Source organism: Cimex lectularius, unplaced genomic scaffold (assembly GCF_000648675.2).
Source record: "Cimex lectularius strain Harlan isolate CLEC.00 unplaced genomic scaffold, Clec_2.1 scaffold179, whole genome shotgun sequence".
Classification (NCBI taxonomy): domain Eukaryota; kingdom Metazoa; phylum Arthropoda; class Insecta; order Hemiptera; family Cimicidae; genus Cimex; species Cimex lectularius.
The window spans coordinates 590,755-608,133 of NW_019392757.1; the positions used below are offsets into that span (position 1 = coordinate 590,755).

The 17,379-nt window shown below is 31.4% G+C and overlaps 1 protein-coding gene across 5 annotated transcripts in view; it reads right to left on the bottom strand.

Annotated features, from left to right (window-relative positions):
- The window catches only part of LOC106671045, a 31,269-nt gene that overhangs the window by 3,492 nt on the left and 10,398 nt on the right, over nt 1–17,379 (bottom strand). For 3 of the 5 annotated variants that reach the window (XR_001341157.2, XM_014401804.2, XM_014401803.2), the window contains exons 2-5: nt 15,670–15,810; nt 14,197–14,454; nt 5,231–5,374; nt 4,497–4,553 (exon numbers count right to left, since the gene is read on the bottom strand). Coding sequence is in view for 3 of the 5 variants with exons in the window: in XM_014401804.2 (XP_014257290.1) it covers nt 4,497–4,553; nt 5,231–5,374; nt 14,197–14,454; nt 15,670–15,763 (553 nt within the window). In the remaining 2 variants the exon portion in view is untranslated. The remainder of the gene's footprint in view (nt 1–4,496; nt 4,554–5,230; nt 5,375–14,196; nt 14,455–15,669; nt 15,811–17,379) is intronic. The other 2 variants (XR_001341158.2, XM_014401805.2) reach the window with 1 other exon arrangement.

Here is a 17,379-nt window from a genome sequence, read left to right on the forward strand (position 1 = left end):
ATTTGTAAACACTTTTCAGAATGAATGAAAGAACATTTTTAAATTGTGACTAAACTAAATTGATATAGGATCATTTTTAAAATCTTCAACAATTAAATCATGAAGCAATTGAAAGTCAAGTCTATGTGCAGTTTATCTTGTTTTTATGTACATTTTTGCAGATTAATGAAAAGATTATTTTATAGGGAATTTAAACAATTTTTTGACAATAAATAAGGCTAAATTCCCAATATTTTATGTGAAGGCTGTGTATTTATGGTTTAAATTAATGGGAAATTATTTGAGTTTCATATAGTAAAATAGCTTATTTTTTATTGTGAAAATGAAAGAAAACTTTGATCAATCAAATGCTCAAATTTAGATCTATTCTGAAAATTGTTATGTAAAATTGTATTTCACACTGAATCCTAAGTAGTAACAACTAAATTTTATAATATATAATTAGTATTTAAAAATAAAGGACAAGGCTTTTGAAATGAAATTACATTAAGAAGCTATTTTTACACACAACACAATGGTTTGACAAGATGTCTATTGAGAATATTGCATATTTTCCTCTACCCATTGAAATTACTCTTGCTATTGGGTTGTCCGGAAAATAATGCAGGATTTTAAGTTTTCATTAAAAAAAATCTATATAAAATATTCTGTTTACGTTTACAGGATTACTCATTTGTATGAATGTCAACACTTATTAATCCTCTTCCAAATGATATTGTTTGTTTACCTCTGTAGCATTCCGCTACTTGGAAATAATTCAGTCATCCTTATAATGTCAAAGCGAGAATTTCGTACGATTTTCTTTTACGAGTTTAAACTCGGCCGAAGCGGAGCCCAAACGGCTAGAAACATTAACCAAGTCTGGGGCGAGGGTTGTGTTAATGAGTGCACTGTGCAAAGGTGGTTTAAAAAATTTCGGGAGGGAGATTTCAGCCTTGAAGATGAAGAAGGTCGTGGAAGGCCTTCCTCTCTTAATGATGATGTTCTGCGATCAGTGGTGGGTGCAGAGCAACTCAAAGTCAGTAAAACGACCGTCGCTGACCACCTCAAGGCGATTGGAAAAGTGAAAAAACTCGAAAATTGGGTTCCACACTCATTAAACGATCGCCAAAAAAATCAGCGCTTTGATGTTTGTGCATCACTTCTTTGTCGAAACAAAAATGACCCATTTCTGGCCAGAATTGTTACATGTGACGAAAAGTGGATTCTCTACGATAACACTAGACGTTCTGGACAGTGGCTCGACAAAGGAGAAGCTCCAATACATTTTCCAAAGCTCCCAACTCATCAAAAAAAGGTAATGGTTACGGTATGGTGGGCTTCATTTGGTTTAATACACTACAGCTTCTTAAATCCTGGCGAAACCATCAATGCTGAATCATACTGTAACCAAATTAATACCATGCATCAGAAATTGGCAGTAATGAAGCCCTCTTTGGTCAATCGGAAAGGGCCCATTTTGTTGCATGACAACGCTCGACCACATGTGTCACGTGTAACGTCACAAAAATTATTGGAGCTTGGCTATGAAACTTTGCCTCACCCACCCTACTCTCCGGACCTCTCGCCTACTGACTACCATTTTTTTAGACACCTGGACCACTACTTAGAACACATAATATTCAAAAATCAAACGGAACTGGAAAATGCATTTATTGACTTTATCAATTCTAAAAATTCTGAATTCTACTCAGACGGAATTAATAAGTTACCAACACGTTGGGAGAAATGTATTGAGAGTATGGGAAATTATTTTGATTAAAGAACATTGCTTTAAAGTAACTAGTTTCTTTTTTTTTGTTTAATACCAAAATCCTGCATTATTTTCCGGACAACCCAATATATAAGAAAAAAATAAATAAAAACTACAACAATTTTCTAATGAAAGGAGAGTCATTTACTAATATTATATAATCTATTTTAAAGCAATGATAAAAAATTAGATGGAAAAGCAGAACACTTTTTACATAATAATTAACTTTATGACCAAATATCTTCTAGAATCAAAATAACTACAGCAAAACAATTATAAAAAAACTTTCATTCAGGATTATTCAGGAGTTTTAATGTTCTGGAAAGCTTCCACATGTCCAGTTCCATTGATGCCTTATATAAAATATTTAATTATGCCTAAGACTAAATAATAATAAAAAAAGGACTAAGTGCATGCTTATTCAGTGAAACAAAAATAACAAATTATGAAATACTTTTAAACAGACTTTTTTTTAAACACTGCTGTGACTGAAATTTGGTCATTACTGAACAATGTAGTTTTTTTATCCTTACTGAGTTGATCTGTCAGATGTGGTTCGGCATTCCACTATTCTCAGTGTGTCAACCTAGCCAGAACTGAAGATGAAATGCCAAGTGTGTCTGACAATAAACCCAGTGAGGTTGATCAAAATGATTTGTAACATACTATGAGTAATTTCACATTTAACAGCTGATAGACAAGATAGAGAAATTTTATACTCATTTTATAATTAGTATGCAAGCAGAATTATTGTTTGAGTGAGGATCCGATAAATGGTCATTGGATGAAGATAACACCAAAAACATGCCAAGCTTTTGTAATATACATATAATAACTTCTTCGGGGTCTAATTAGAACAAAATATAAGGATGACAAATACATTTGTCAGACTCAAGCAATACATATAACTGTACACTATACAATACTACCATAAAATACATAGAATTATCTTTTTTTTAAACTTTATTAATAGATCAATTAGTTACATGTTAGTTTTCCTTTTGTTTGCATCAGTGTTGCCCAAAATTTGTAAGTCTCTTTGCTGGCTGCTGGGTTTTCTCTCTCTCTCTCACACTCTCTCTCTCTCTCTCTCTTTCTCTCTCTCTCTCTCACTCTCTCTCTCTCTCTCTCTCTCTCTCTCTCTCTCTCTCTCTCTCTCTCTCTCTCTCTCTCTCTCTCTCTCTCTCTCTCCTTCTCCAGTTTAATTTATAGTAATCTTGAAGTTTTTGAAAATGCTGACCGAGTGATTTATATGAGTTAGTTAGTTAAGTTACAAACCCTCATTAAAAAAAAAGGAAAAAAAGAGAAAAAAACAGGTACCATTTTATGAGTGGCTGGGTTATTTTGTTGGTACAGAAGGAAATTTGTTTGAACACCCCATTAAAATAATGAATCAGCTACTTGTGGGTAGCAGATAGTTCATTTTCACTAAGTAACAGTTCAAGAAACTTTAAAGTAGATTAATACTATTTTTCTCTCTCTTAGTAAATTGAAATATCAAATATAATTATTTTTGTTATACATGACTTTATATTTGTATTTAATTCTCTATTAGCTTATTCATTATGAAAAATGATAGTATAAAAATAATTTGACATGTTTATGTTACACTTAAAAATGAAATACCCCTACATACATTGCATGGCTGTATCAATAATAAATGCAAAAGGCATTTTTTGCTGTTGTGACAAAAATGAAACACATGGTACATACCTATCATATATCTATTACAATACCACACTATACATAGAACATAATGTTCCTCGAAAACAGCAAAAATAAAAGATATTCTAAAAATAAGTAACTACCCTACTAAGTATCACCTTTGATAAATAGACTGATCACTTTAGACACAGAACAAATATTTCCAAATGAAAATGGGATTGAAAACCAAATTTTTTTTGACAACTCTACAATGACAAAATCAATTACCTATGTGAAGGACATTTCCTCAAAATTAAAATACTAGTTTAAAGAACATATCCCTCATGTACTAATCAGTTATAAATATGATTGCTTATACTCCCAACTTAAATCTAAAGAAAAATCAGACACTCAATCACATGTGATACATAGAATTCCATGGGACCATTACTATAAATATATTAATATTAATAATGTGTATCTGAAGAAAGTATTTGCCATCTGAGCCATGCGGTATTAAAAACATAATATGTTTTCAAAATATTATATTTTGTTTTATTTAGACCCTGAGGATGCTATAATATTTGATGAAAGCTCGACACATTTTTGTTGTTTTCTTGATCCGATGACCATTTACTCAAATAATTTCACTGGCTGATCTTCACTTACATTAGAATTATTGTTGTATGAGTAAATTAAGTCACCGAAAGAAAGAAAATACTAAAAAAGGATAAACTGTACAGAAATTAAAAAGAATCATGGCAGTGAGTTGCAAACCATTGACTTTTGCCACATAAAATTTTCAAAAATGAAGTAAATTTGTAATAGTTGCTTAACCAAACAGTTACAATTCTTTAATTCTAATTTTTGAACTTTTCTTTACAAATGAAAACTATCAAAATTATGCTTAAACATTGGAAAGTAGATTTATTGTTATTTGAATTTATAAAATTAATTTACCTTTAAAACCTGAAATTTTATATTTGTAGTTTTATGTGAAGATTCCAAATTATTTTCATAACTATGATTAAGAAGCATAAATTGGTTAGTGCACATTTGATTAATTTTGATATTCATTTTGCCAATTAAAGTTACTAACTGTACGGTGGGACGAACGGTTTGAGGAATACGCTCTTGATAGTCACCTTGGGTAAATCTGGAAAAATACTTGAGTTTGATGAATAAAATTAAACAAATTACAACCAAAAGCAGCTATTGGCCTGTTTAATATCAATAATGCTATTGTTGCTGACAAGTAGACAAGTCAGTTGGCCATTCTTGATAGAATTTGTTTTAATCCAACTTTAGATGGCATCAGATTTCTTGAATCCCAGGATCAAATAAATAAACACAAAATTAAATTAGCATAATACAATATCTGTTTTAAATTAAATATAAAATGAAGAATCATTAAATTTGATTACAAAGAAGGAAGTATATTTTCAAAAAATCTGATAAAATTATATAATTCTTGTCATTTGGTTAATTAATTAGCCTGAACGCTTAATTAAATCCAAACCAGCAAAACTAAGTCTCACATGTACAAATGAGACAATAAAACTAGTTGTCAAACAGTCATGTAATTAAGATTTTTAAAAAATTACATATTTCAAAAACGTTAGAAATGTACACTCAAAACTTTTTAATATATATGTATAAAATAAAGTTGAATAATAATGAATATTAAGTTTAATAGAAAAAACTAAACAAGGTAAACTTGAAGATACATAAAAGTATTTTCAAAACCCTCACATTTTCGTTAATGTTGCAAATTTAATCAATATTTATTAAAAATTTTTAATTCATGCTAAGAATTCCAGGGAACCATCATACCTGTATACGTGTAAAGTGGAACTTTGGCTCCATCGGGTCCAATAGTGTACTCCTTAACAAATGGCTTCCTGTAGGCCGGGTTCAGGTACTTATGTTCAGGTTGGCGGTCAAGACGATCCCAGTCAGTAAAAGGATAGTAGTATTCTGTAATGAGATATAGAATAGGATAAGATTTTTTATTTTGTCTTTATTTTGATTTAAGGTGTGGCTGCTTGCTCAATCTGCTAAAACTATTTATGAACTTTAAAATGTTTTCAAATTGGCCACATTTTTAGACCTAGCTATATGTTTAATTTGACGAAATAATAAAAATAATTTTGGCAAAAAGAGGGAAAATTTGAAAGGTTGTAGGTTGAGATGGGGGAGTTGTTGTTTGAGTGGACTGAAGTCATGATAGCTCAAGTAGCGGCGTATTGAACCAAAGGTCATGCGTTTGAATCTTGCTTGTGACACTAACTTTTTCATCTCAACCAAGACCTTACATAAAAAGAATAATTAATTGAAATAAGTAATTTGGTCAAATTAGACCATTAAACAGAAATGGATTTATAATTAACTTTTGCAGTAATACAACAATAAATAATAATTTTTTACACGAGACAGTTTTATTTTAAAAAAATTTAATATTTAACCCTTTTCCAAAGTAAATAATTGGAGGACAGAGTCAGGGTGAGAAATTCCAGGGGTGGCGATGGAAATTGAACCCATTACCCAGGGTCTACAAGGTGTGTGTCTAATCTAAGAGTTTAAGATCATTTTCGAAGGAATAAAAATTTGAATATCCAACTTCCTGACCTTCTGATCTAATTTGCTTCTAAATTTTGTCAAAAATCTGATAAAGCTAGACTTTTAAATTGTTTTATTAACTCTGTGCAACATTCAAATTTAAATACATATCAAACATATATAAAAAAAAATTTCTAATGTTTTATTTAAGAAAAACCCTATCTAACGGCTAAATTGAAGCCCTTTTCTTTTCAAAATGGAGGGCCAAGTAAAAACAGTACTATTAATTTCGGTGAGCTTTACTTTAGTAAGTTTATTGGAAATTTTAGTATATATCATTCATAAAATATACTTCTGCATACAAATCTAGACCGTCCGCTGAATGGAAATTTGTATAAAGTATCGACCCTTACAAACAAACCTTTTTATACACTCCCAGAGAAAAAAATGACTATTTCTAAAATACTATAAAAATCTACAATAAATTTATTTTGATTTTAATTAGAATTTTCCAAACCAGTGACGTTGTCTGAGGGAATTTGGCCCAGGTTCATACGATTGTCTTTGCATATTTTTAGACCGGTTGAAAAAGTAAGTTTAGCAACACACAAGTGTCTTGAAGAATGGAATAAACCGGGCGCCGTGATTTCTAGAGCTGCCGGATTTTATTGAGCACTCTTAGAATGTAAATCGAATGATTACAAGACCTATTAATACTCTTTGTTAAGTTTAAAAAATTCTTAAAAAACAGGCAGCATACAAACTTGAAACTTTCTTTAAAAAAAAAATTCTATTTAAATTTAGTTTGTACGGCAGCTGCTCACGAAGGATCGAAGACAGCATGCCAAATTTTGGTTATTTTCGAACGAAATTTTTGTACACTATTAATTATTCCGTTGTACGTACAGTAGGGTCGTCGGCCACGGGTCACATCACAATATAGTATTTTTATAAAATGTAGAAACTCAAACGTCAAGTAGTATTAGAAATAAAAAATCTTAACCCATTCCAAATTAATTATTTGTGAATTTTAAATATTATTATAAAATCTAAAGAAATTTATTGCTGACTATGCGATATAGTAAATAAAACTAAAAAGCATATTCACAACGGGAAAAAATCCAATTGCCAGGAACATATTAAACTTAAAATTAATTTTTTAAACAAAAACATTATAAACTTTACTTTATCAACAAAAACTTTATATAATTTAAATTAGATTAATCTTTTTCTATTCAATTTTTGTTTAAATGTGACTTTATTACATCCAAATTTAAAAATTAACATGAATTTTTTACTGAACTGACTAAACAAAATTTTGGAACACAGGGGCGCCCAAGATAATAGGGGCAAATTCTATAATTGCCTATCTTTTTCCAATTGTAGTACGCACATCATCAGTGATGTACAAATCCAGAATAATGAGTAAATTTTAGTATTATATGTAACTGTAAATTCTAAATCAATAGGCGCTCTCCTAGAAATTTTCTTTCAATTTTTTTTCTTTTTGTTTTATTGTTTGAACTAAATATCACAACAATTCAAAAACCGTAAGCGTACTATAAATTCCTGTCCCTTTCTTTTTTAATGGAGGAAAAAGATAATAACCCTCTTCTACAACAAATTGCATTGGTCGAAACTTTATGTTCACTAAGAAATCCTATTACTAACTTTTAATTGTAATATTCATTCTAAAATTCCACAGTAACTTTGTAAATCTTTTTTTTTTTTTCAAATAGTCAGATCAAATCGCGTAGATCCCGCTCAATCAATTTAAATAATTTTGATCGATATCCTCAAAATCCAAAACATGCTTTTTCTAAAAGATTTTCCTCATCGTAGCATTCCAAAATTATAACAAACTGCCTTTAAATTTTATCGGTGTCTATCATTTTGGGCAGCCTATCTTCACTGGGCCTATCCTCTGGTCATCAGCCAGTACTGTAGATGGCAAAATGCTAGAATGAAGATCAACCTGGAGAGGATAGGCAGACAAAAATGATAGATAACGAAAAATTAATAGTTACGTATCATTCAATCATTCCCTCCCGTCACAAGAATGGAATCAGTTGTATTACAAGAGATTCACAAGAACCAATGTATCTACCGACAATCTATCTATGAAATACAAACGAACGAAAATTGTTCAAAGATGATTTTTAACTACGAATCGTGAGATAGCTTTCAATCAAAACCAAATTTAAAACTTATATCTTAAAAATATATTGCGAGAAATAGACGAATTTAAACAGAAGGGCAACGGTTAAAACATTAACAACAATAATACATCAGAATATAACAAACAAGTATTGATTGAGAAAACAGTTTTTGCATACTATATGTGTATATTATAAATAGATAATGTAAAAGCGTGTAATTTAAAATTTTAACATTTTATTTAAGACAAACACTACAAAATGGCTAAATTTAAGCTTTTATATCCACTAGAGGGCCAGCACTATTCCTTTCGGTGAGCTTTACATTGTAAGTTTATTGGAAATTTTATAACACATCATTCACAAAATATACTTCTGTATACAAATCTGTACCGCCCGAAATTTATTTTGATGTTAATTAGAATTTTCCAAACCAGTGACTTTGTCTGAGGGAATTTGGCCCAGGTCCATACGATTGTCTTTGCATATTTTTAGACCGGTTGAAAAAGTAAGTTTAGCAACACACAAGTGTCTTGAAGAATGGAATAAACTGGGCGCCGTGATTTCTAAAGCTGCCGGATTTTATTGATCACTCTTAGAACGCAAATCAAATGATAACATGACCTATTAATACTATTATATTATTATATTTTAATATTATTAAATTGTACTAATGTTTTTCAATCCATTTTTGTTCAAATGTGACTTTATTACATCCAAATTTAAAAATTCACATAAATTCAGCAGCCCAATATAATCAGTGATAATAGATGGCAAAACCTACAATTGCCCATTTTTTTGCAATTGTAGTACACCAATCTTCAGTGTACTCGAATATCCCAGACTACCTTTTGAAAATCTTTTGATCAAATAGCCAGATCAAACCACGTAGATCCCGCTCAATTAATTTGAATCCTACTTATCTGTGTCCTCAAAATCCAAAACATTCTTTTTCTAAACGGTTTCCTCATCAGAGCATGCAAAAATTATAACAAATGTCTTTAAATTCGATCGGTATCGATCATTTTGGCCTACCTATTTCGTTGAACTGTGATGTTCGCTTCTGAACAGACACACTGTAGATACCGAAACGTGGCCGACAGACTGTTCATCAATACAAAGAAATCTCAGAATCTGCTCATAGATGTCAAAAATGCAAAATCTCCATCTGTTTTTGAATACGTTCTGTTGGCTATTTTGATGGCTTAGTAACTACTTATTCTTTTTCTGATAATACTTTGAAAGTTGGTTTGTTTAATTTTCAGTTTACGTTTGAACTTTCTTTTCTAATATACAAAATTAAAGTATCTTTTCTTTTTTAAAAAAGTTAAGTTTTTAAAATTTAACTTCATAATGGTTGTTTTTATGTTTTGTACTTTATTTATTACTAATAGTAAATTGAAATCTCATACTACAACGTATATAATTTTCATTTAAAAATAATTTCCTAGGTAATGTAATACATAATTTTCAACGAAAAACATTTGATAACAAATAATGTAAAAAAATTATCTATTACTCTTAAGGTAGAATAAACGTTCCCTTAAATGTTGAATCAATAGTTTTAAGTTAAGTATGTATAATTATGATGATAGATATGAATCCATCGAAAAGTCGAAAGGCTTATTTGTTCCGTACTTTTTTCAGCTGTAACTCTTTAAGGATATCAAATGTTCGACCGAATTCTATCCCACCAATAAGAATTATTATTATAATTAAATATAATTGGAATAAAAGAAAACTAATGACAAGATTTTTTATTAAATTTGTATACTTCAAATATTTCTAATATGAACTATGAATGAACGGCCAGTAGAGAAATAATTAATCATCACCTACAGTATTCAGAATCGATCAACATTACTTCTTACTTTTGTTTTCCTTTCAACTGTTAAGCCCCTTGAAAGCTCTGAGCCAAAAACAGGGGTTTAAACCCCAAAATGTCCCTATGGCTCATGTCCACCTGCGAATTAAGGTCAATGGGTCGGTGGTGTGGTGGACCAAGACACTGCAAGCCAAAGCAATCAGGCTATTAAGTGGCACCCAAAAACTGTCCACCACTTTATTTTAATCCAAGGAGAAGCCAGAGCAGCAACCCACACGCTCACAATGGCCAACCATCTGCAACGATAGGCATGAAAATAAACAATGGAAGCTGAGGGAGGAGATTCAGGTAGATGCCATATTAGGCATGCCAATCTATGCCACTACTCCAAAATACAATTTTACTAGAAAGTACAAGATACTGATACCAGAACGGGAAAATGGGCATAAGGAACACGATGACTTCAAAACCGACAAGGGCACGGGGCTGGAGTCTTCGGGATGAATCCTAAGACCGAACTGACGGTAAACCTAGCTAAATATTATATAGTTTTTCAGTCTGAAATCATAGCCAGTGAACACTGCTGCGCCAGGAAAATTAAAATAGGAATACATTCCCGGAAGATAGCCATATTCTCTGACATCAGGCAGCACTAAACGCCCTCGACTAATGTGAGGTGAAGGCAAAGTGTGTTTGGAACTGCATGGAGGCCCTGATACTAATCATCAATCAGGACATCAGTGACACTAATGAACTGACCATGGGTTTCTGGGCTCTCGGGGCATATAGGCATCGAAAAGGTTGTCATGCTGGCCAAAGAGGGGAGTCAATATGGACTCTGGGACCTCAACCCAACTGTGGCTTAACATTCTGCCAGAAAAATGAATCCATAATGAGTTCAAAACCTGGTGGTTAACCACAATTATGAGGTAAGCAAAGGGATTTATATAAGGCCATCCGCTAAACGTACAAAGGAATTCCTGGAAGGCAACATCAACCGAATCAAGGTTCTGGTTGGACTTCTGACAGGACATTGCCACTTAAGAAAACCCATGCACCAGATAGGAGTACAGACAGGAGAAACACTGCCTGTACTGCCAGGAAGAGCATGCTTGTTTCTGTGAAGGTACCTAGGTAGGTGCATGTTCTTGCAACTTGGATAGGAAAAACAGCAAGCAAGATTTTACACTAAGAAGCCGCTGGTAAATGTATGAAGACTGATTAACAACTTGAAGCTAGCAGTGAACTATCAAAAACACAAGAGCATAATGGATCTATTCAGGTCGAGGTGCAGAAGGCCTTGTGACCGCCTCTTTTATCCCTATCCCTGTCCTTAAGCACCCTAGTAGGCTTAACGGTCATTATTAAGCACGTTGAGTCAAATTTAGCTTATTTAAACGAAATTATTACAGGACTACAGGTTATAGTACAATGGTAACAAATATCCATAATAAAATGTTACGATTAAGTAGCTAGGTAAATATCAACGACTAAGGCCAACAAAAGTGTTTTTAGATGTGTCATTTGGTCATTCATTAGCAAAACTTAAAATATCAACTTAATATTTATAGCAAACATGAAACATTGATTTATTAACACTTGTAATATCAAAACATATTGTATACTATGGCTACAATAACATAGACAAGATAAAAAATAACGAAATATATTATTCGATAATCCCATTTTGATGTCCATTCAGTCTTAATTAATCTATTGAAACACTCATTCAGTACATCAGTCGTTAGGAATTGTAAAAAGATTTGTGTGAAGTGTTTGTAGTAAATTTAGTTCGATTATTTAGATTATCATTCAACGGAAACGCTATTCGTTTTTAGATTTGCTGGCAAGTGTTAGATGTTGGGAAGCTTTATGTTATCGTTTATGCCAGTGGTTTCGAGTTCTTTAAACATTAATTTTGCTACAATTGTTATGGGGTGTGCTAAGGATACCAGTGTGTATTAAAACTGCAAAATCGAATAGTGAAGTGAGTAAAGTTTAATAATTTATTTACAAATGTAGTTTTAATTGTATATAAATGCGCTTTTAAACCTAATGAAAAAGTTAAGTTGATTTTTCTATTTTTTCTAAATGAAAGAAAGAAACTGGTTTTATCAAATATTATTATTTGTGTATAAAATTATTTTGGTTCAGTTGTCTTTCTTAATATATCAGGATATTTGAAATTTCAATTTTTTTTTTTTAGTTTTCTTCAAAACTAGTCCTATGGTTTACGATAACTTTTTATATACCTAAAACTGAACTAAGAAACCTAAGAATTTTGAATTTTTTTTAATTGGCTTGAATTAAATTGAAACTACATTGACGCTTTACTTCCTCCATTTAATTATCTACTATGATAATTTTTTTACTAATTAATGGAGAAAAGAGGAATGGGTGGTCATCTAGTTAATTTAGAACAAAATTCTACCAATATGTCATTTCTTTGGGAACCTCCCAGGGGCACTAAATATTTTCGCGATATTTCAATTAAATAATATTTTTAGAGAATAATTTTTTCTTTTAATATAAAAACAATCAATTTCTCATGAAACTTCTGGAACTGGCTAAATGAGTACTTTGTAAAACTGAATGTTTGTTTTAAAATCATCATGATAGAAAGCATGAAATATATAGCGGTAAAAAGCTATGTACAAAGCATAATGAAGCTAGTATTAAAAATGATTAAATAAAATATATAAAAAATAAAAACTTGTACTTACCAAATTGAAAGTGATACTTTTCGTCGTGCTTGAACTGGTAGCGTAATCGTGATCGTCTGATAGAATTTTCTTTTAATAAAAAAATTGTTTAAAAAATATTTTAGAAAAAACATGTTGGCTGGCATTCCTTTTTGGAAAATCGTTCAATCGAGGTTTGGAGATCGGTGTCCAGCTCCAAAAATTCACTGCCGTCGGGAGTTGCACCATCCACAATCAGTGACTCGTGTCTTACTCTATGGCTAGGTTTTGGGTTATTTTAAAATATCTCTTCAAGCTAATTCAAAATCAACGATTTACACTTTTCTCTATTTTGTTAATTTCTTTTTAACCAAGATACATTACTGAATTAGGATTTACGCACTAGAATAAATTCGCTTCTAACGTTACTATCAATGTTTGCGGACGTAGTATTTTAAAAAAGAGAAAATATATGTTTAAAAAAAGCACCGCCCAAGCATCACACTATGTACAAGTACATGCTTGGAGATGATTTTATTTATATGAAAAAAACTTCATTAAAAAAAATGAATTTCAGTATGGTTATGTACAAGTGTCAGTAACTTGAATCGAAGTACCGGATGAATGATTTTTTGTTTCATTTGAAGCAAAATATTAATTAATGCCTTAGGCTTTGCGATTTTGTTCTTTGACATGGTCAATTTTAATTTTAATCAAGAGCGAATAAAAACAAAGGTGAGCGTTCAGATCATCTAATGAAAAAGGTCGATTGACCAAAGACTGTGGTAAATAAAGAATAAAATAAAGCGTATGGGAACAAAAATTATTTCTTGCAGCAAAAATCATGCCTATTTTATTTATAAATGGACATTATCCCCCTTTGTATTTATTAATTGCTAAAAACATTTGACCATGCCAAGGTTAGAGGTTACAGGTTAGCAGGTGATTCGTAAAAAAAACACACACTTCTGTTCACAGTCTTTAAATGGTAATTTTTATTGACCATAGAAAAACGAAAAAAATATGATGTTTTATAAAATTTACAAAGTAGATGGAAATTCAATTTAGCCAGGAGACTACTTTGACTCTACAGTAGTACTGTACTCTGCCTTAAAATAATAAATAAATATAGATTTTTTAAATTATAACAAATTAATGATTTAAAATAAACATTTAAGAGATTATTACAATCAAATTTTAGTTTTAGTTACAATAACGATGGATAATCCCGATAGTTTTCTAAGTTTTGTATTAATATAAGCATTTTTTTGGATCTGAAGATTTTGTAATGTAATTAAAATAAGTGAAAACAATATGAGCGATTGATCAAGTGAAACTCGAAACCAAACGCTGTTTGTTAAAGATAAAAAAAAATTATGTGGTTTTCTCGACTGGTTGATAGGTGAAAAAGTGAACACATTCAGACGATTCGGCTATAGTTAAACTTCGATCTTAATCCCACAGGGAACAACGATGGTAAAGCGGGAGTCGTGTGTTCGAATAAGAGAGAGGTTGGAGCTATTTCACTCCGGTCATAGCTGTTCCCGTGGAGATTTTTTTGATGTGTTCAGTACCTACCGGTGCGCGGATAACGGTCCAGGCTCGAGTAGTGATGTGGGTAGATGTTCCTCGGGGAAAGGCCGTATGTTTCCCTGGATATAGGGAGGTAACGGTAGCCAGGGACGGAGATCCTGTCGGACGGGGCGATCGGGTCGTCGTACATAGACTTGACGTGGGGCCAAGTTGGGAAAGAGTCGAGAAGGGGACGGAAAAGACCCCTGGATGATGGGTAGCGAGAGTAGTGGGACGCCTCTGGTGCCCTTATGTCATCAGTGCCTGAAAAAAAAATGTATTAACTCATAAGTTACTATTACATTTGATCTCATGGTGAATACGACAGACATCAAAAAGGGAAACCAGCATAAATAAACTGCCTGTCACGATCACAACTTGTCGTCTTTAAAGCTGAATCCCTTTTAAACTAAAATTTAAACTGAGAATCATATCGAGTTTAAAAAATAAACATAAGTATTTTGCATAATGTGTATTTGTTCAAAATTGTTGATAGTTTGGTTAACATTATAACGTAATATACTGAGATAAATTTTATTAATTTCTAAAAAATTATACTGTTCTACGTTAGCAGTTCAAATAGTTCTCAAAACAGGTGATTTCCTTCAATTGGAAAATAAATCAAATATGATGCCAAATCTAGCACGAAAATAGACAAAATTAGGGCATACAAGTATAATTATCTAATTTTTAATGTTTTTTAATATAAATAGTTCATTAAAACAAGGGCTACTTCCCCAATTTCTTTGAAGAATATCGACTACTCTCAGCGACAGTGCGAATTAACTTTTGCATGTGCGTGGGAATGTGATTCATTTGCGTAAATGGAGGGGCTTCTTCCCCAATTACCTTTAAGAATATCGGGTACTCTGGGAGAGTGAATAAAGTTTGGTGTGTGTGTGTGTGTGTGTGTGTGTGTGTGTGTGTGTGTGTGCGCGCGCGCAATTTATTAGCGTGAATGGTGGGGCTATATATTGTATTACATGTGTAAAGTTTGTGGGTTTATCATTGTATATTTTTTCTTCAGTTACGACGCCGTGAAGTAGAGAAAGACTGGCAACTGGATAGAGAAAGAAGAGAGACGTTTACCTGAACATCCAAATGGTTATATTCACGTCAATTAGGCTTTGGGTGATAAGGTAAACGACTCTCTTCTTTCTTAGTGTTAAGATATATGACGACTTATATAACCTCGGACGACAATGTATTTTTCCGCCCTCAAAACTTTGATTGAAGAAATTCATATTGATTCTCATATCATTCTAAGAAAAGTTGAAAAAGGGCAGGCTTACTGGCTCATTATAATATGTATAGAATCTTTACATTTGCATGAATGCGACATTCAGGATTTAGCCAAAAAAGGTTTTTCGAATACAAGTGCCATATTGGATAATTGACTTGATATCAACAAGTCGCTTGATATTACATTTTTCATCAGTCAATAAGGATGATTGCCTAGCGCTTTTCACGTTGTCTTACCTTTAAGAGCTCTGACATAAGACTGCCAGAATTTGGCTTTCCTCTGGATCGGCTCGTTCCTCCCGATCATATCAAGGTGGTTGTGGAGCAACATTTTTCTTTTTGTAGTTGTTTTTCGTTTACGACCTCTCTCTTAATGCCCTGAAAAAGAACGTACTTATAATAAATTATCATTAATTAACAACACAGAACATTTCTTCTTAATGGGAAAAATGTACGAAAAAACCCAATATCATTAAACATAGTAACTAAAAGTTTAAATCCCCTAATTCCACTTTGAAGTGACGAAACTGTATTTTAGTTATCAGAACCACTGAAAAAGGCGAAAAGCCAAAATCCGCCTGACAATCTAAACCAGCAAAAATGGGCAGGGAAAAAAGGTTGGAAACAATCAAATTACAAAACGAATTTACTCAAAAAATTAAAATAAATTCTCAATGAACTTTAAAAACATACACTTGGTGTTATCCCAGGTTTTCACCAACAAAAAATTGCCCACCAATAATTTTCCTCTTAATAACGACAATTTTAGAATTTTTTAGTGGTTTAAAATATGTCAGGCCTTGCGGTGTCCGATTTATAGCAACATCTATTCCAATTTGATTGATTGTGTGGTATTATTTCAGCATCTGCTGGCATCATTGTGGTTGTGAAAACTGTATTTGGTTTATTTTATGTATGACCAAAAATGAACAAATTTCAGATATTTATATTTTTTAATGAAAAATAATTCGATTGCGTAAAAATAAATATCGCCCAAACCACAAATGCAATTCACGTATAAAATTTTGTGCTCTCCCCCATATCATACATATAAATAAATATTTATATTTAAATAAAATAGAAAAATTTCAACAATAATAGTAGCTGTAATTAGTAGTAAATGAGAAAAAATGGTCGATTAAGATAGATAAATAATTCTATACTGTCACTGCAGTATAGAGAGTACAAAATAATTCTAATAATTAATTTAATTAATTTATTTTATTTTATTTACTAGGTTTTTGTCGTTCTTAATATATGAAAAATATATTTTATATGGTTTGTACAATGTTTTATCTGGAAGGATGAGGGATTTAACTAAAATTTCATATTTTTTTATCCTTTTTCTTTATTCCATTGTGCATTATTATTTGTATTACTCTATTTTATTTGCTAATTTTACAACGAAATGTCTTTGAATCGTATGCTTTTATTAAGTTGCCTAGTTTTAAATTAGATGCTAATATAATTTTTTGTAGTTCAAACAAAACTAAATAAGGCTGTCTTATAATAATGTTTTTTTCTTCTTTCTTGTTTCATCATTACAATTTTTATTATTATTACATTATCACGTATTATTTTCTCTTTCAATATTGTAGACATAATTGTATTTTATTTATATTAAACTACTCTCTGCAGTTTTATCCTTTTATTTGACGTTTCGGCACCTAACCAAATGTTCTCTTTAGCTAATTTAAGTTTACTTATTAAAATGATCTTTTGCAAAATGTTCTCACCTCAAAAGCTTAGAGTAAATTAAAAAAATCCTACTATATATTTGTAGTACTATTTTCTTCTCGTTAATTATCAATTTTATTTTTATCACAGAATCGTAATTGTAAATCGGTAGGTTTATAATTTTAATGTATTACAGTTTATTGCAAAGCCCCGGTTGTAATTTACTTGTTACTCATACGGCGATAATTAAATTTAGAGGACGGGTTGAAA